The sequence below is a fragment of the Uloborus diversus genome, chromosome 7 (genome assembly GCF_026930045.1).
Source record: "Uloborus diversus isolate 005 chromosome 7, Udiv.v.3.1, whole genome shotgun sequence".
NCBI lineage: Eukaryota > Metazoa > Arthropoda > Arachnida > Araneae > Uloboridae > Uloborus > Uloborus diversus.
This window is the reverse complement of record NC_072737.1, coordinates 40273725-40276340: the sequence shown is the minus strand read 5'-3', so window position 1 is coordinate 40276340 and position 2616 is coordinate 40273725. Positions and strand designations below refer to the sequence as shown.

Here is a 2616-nt window from a genome sequence, read left to right as displayed (position 1 = left end):
TAATTTCGTTGTCTTTCACTGGCATTTTTTTATTTTTTTATTTTTTAGCGGATATATTTTTTGCGTATTGGATCCATGAGAAATTTAGTCAATTTTCCACCTAAAAACCTTTTTAAGTTTTGGGGTTGTACGGAAACTGTAACACCTGCGTTTCCGGTAGGTTCGATTCGACGACTTCTTAGTGCGCCTGAATTGAACTTCAAGGACGTGATTACACACCTGGCTACTATTAAAGGGGAACTTGACTGTGAATTGCGTCGTATAACAGTATAAAGCTACTGTGTGTGAAGGATGCAAGTTTTGATTTCCTTCTGAGTTCTGAGACAGACACGACAAAACATTGGTACTTTGTTAGCATTTGCATTCTTGAAGATAACGAAAATAAATGGGAAAGTGTGAAAAATCGCAGTAGTTTTTTGAGGGAAGTACAATTATTAAGGATGGTGCATCTAAAATAATCGATAATAGAAAAATTAGATTCGAGTGAGAGGCAGTGGCTGGCTATTTGTTGAGCCTGAAGAGATTTTTAGATGAAGTTCAAGAGAGGCTGATAGTAATTATTTGAGTTCAATTATTATTATTTTTTAAATACCGAAATCACGGATACTTCAGACATAAACGCTGATAGAACCTCAGTATGTATTAATTCCTTTTCTGTGCATGGTTTTTATTTACCTGATAAATCGCTGGTGCTCTTCGTCGTCCATGACTGATTGATTGGATTAACTGGAAAAACACTGAAGCGATTGGTTTGGGAGTATACTGCTGTCAACATGTCACTCAATCTAACGTTTTACGGTAAGTGCTTTGAATTCCACACAGTTGAGGATATCCCTCGCTAATTTTAGTGTTGGCAAAATGTCATAAAATGATGTAATATGCTTTAGACACCCATACCATACAAACAAAATATTATGTTTATGTTAAAAAATAAGTCAGGAGAACACAGCAGAACGGTTGCAGATTTTGCAACCCAGAGTGCGCCACGAAATATTGTATGTGTATTAATATATGAGGAATCTGTTAAAAACTACTGGAGAACTCGTGATCTTAGGCTTAGGCTCTGATGTTTAGCGTTTATAAAATAAATAAATTTTTATATTAATACTATTGTAAATCATAATATTATTAAATGATGTAAATTCAATATTATTTAGTTACTATTAGTGCAAATTTGCATTTTTTAGGTAAACAAGTATCATTAACAAATAATATTCAGAGTTTTCTTTTAATAAATAAATCACCCAGAGTTTTATTTTCACTGCTAGCCTTACATATTCCTATCAGAGGCTTATATAAAATTCAGGGCGTGATTCCGATTGTACTTTCTTGCAAATATAGATAGTATTCATCTCCGCCACAGGGTTGCTACTTAAGTAACTCCTTGACTTATCCAGATTTTGCAGTCTATTTTATAAACATATCCGGTACATCGATGAATCGGTTATTTATCTACTATCAATATATTGCTGTTTGACCACGGAATGTATGTAATTTGGCACTCTGCCAAGTAAAGACTATTCCATCTGAATGATCTAGCAGTGGAGAAGGGAAAATAACGATGGAATTTTGATGCACGTGTTTTATAATATCACTAGTGCCTTATTCATTTATTGCATTCTCTAAAATAAAAATAAGTGAAAACAAAAATAGTTACCATAGAAACAACAAAAAAAAAAAAAAAAAAAAAAAAAAAAAAGAAAATATTTTCGTTTCGTTCAGGAACCTAAAAGCAAAATGGTAAGCTCAAAACTTTGTTGTGAATAAATAAATCAATTAATTTTTACTTTCTTCTATATCTAATATATAGAAGAAAGTATTGGATTCGTGCAAATTTTCGAATTTCGAATTTTGACGGATTCGAACGTTTTGAGGTGTGCTGAGTCCATTTCGACCATTTTTGGAAAATGTCTGTCTGTCTGTGTGTGTGTGTGTATGTATGTGTGTGTGTGTGTGTGTGTGTGTGTATGTATGTGTGTCACGTCTGTGTGTGACCAGTTTTTTGTGGCCGCTCTTCAACAAAAACTACCGCATGAAATCGAACGAAATTTAGTACACATATGTGCCCCTATGTGAACTTGTGCCCATTAGTTTTTGGCCCGAATTCCTCCAAGGGGGGTGGAGCAATGGGACGTTTTTCGAGTTACGTGTGCTTGCTATTCCTCAGGAAGTAACTGGCGGAATCAAACAAAATTTGGTCCATATGTTGGTATTAACAGGAACAGGTGCTGATTCAATTTTGGTGTCAATAACTCAAACGGGGGTTGAGCTATAGAACGTTTTTTGTCGTCAATTGTGACTGCTGTATCTCAAGAAATAATGAACGGAATGAAAGAAAAATTTATCGGCAAGTAGCCCTTAGTGGGTATAAGAACTGATTTTATTTTTGTGTCATCAGCTAAAAAGGGGGTAGCGCAATCACCCGTTCTTTTTTTCCATTTTGAGTGCCCTATCTCAAGAAGTAATGCTACGTTCTGGTTGAAATTTGGAATATATGTGAATCCATATGTAAACAGGCTTTGGTTCTATTTTGACGCCGATCGCTCCAAGAGGTGTTGATTTTTTTTTTTTTTTTTTGCGAATAAAAATAGTTTTATTAATGCAACAATAAGAAAG

The 2616-nt window shown here is 34.4% G+C and overlaps 1 protein-coding gene across 1 annotated transcript in view; it reads left to right on the top strand.

Moving 5' to 3' along the window:
• Positions 1-344: 344 nt before the first annotated feature.
• Positions 345-2616, top strand: part of LOC129225902 (protein numb-like) — a 57320-nt gene continuing 55048 nt past the window's right edge. The window contains 1 exon segment of the mRNA XM_054860434.1: positions 345-798. Within this exon segment, the coding sequence (XP_054716409.1) occupies positions 774-798 (25 nt within the window). The 5' untranslated portion in view covers positions 345-773.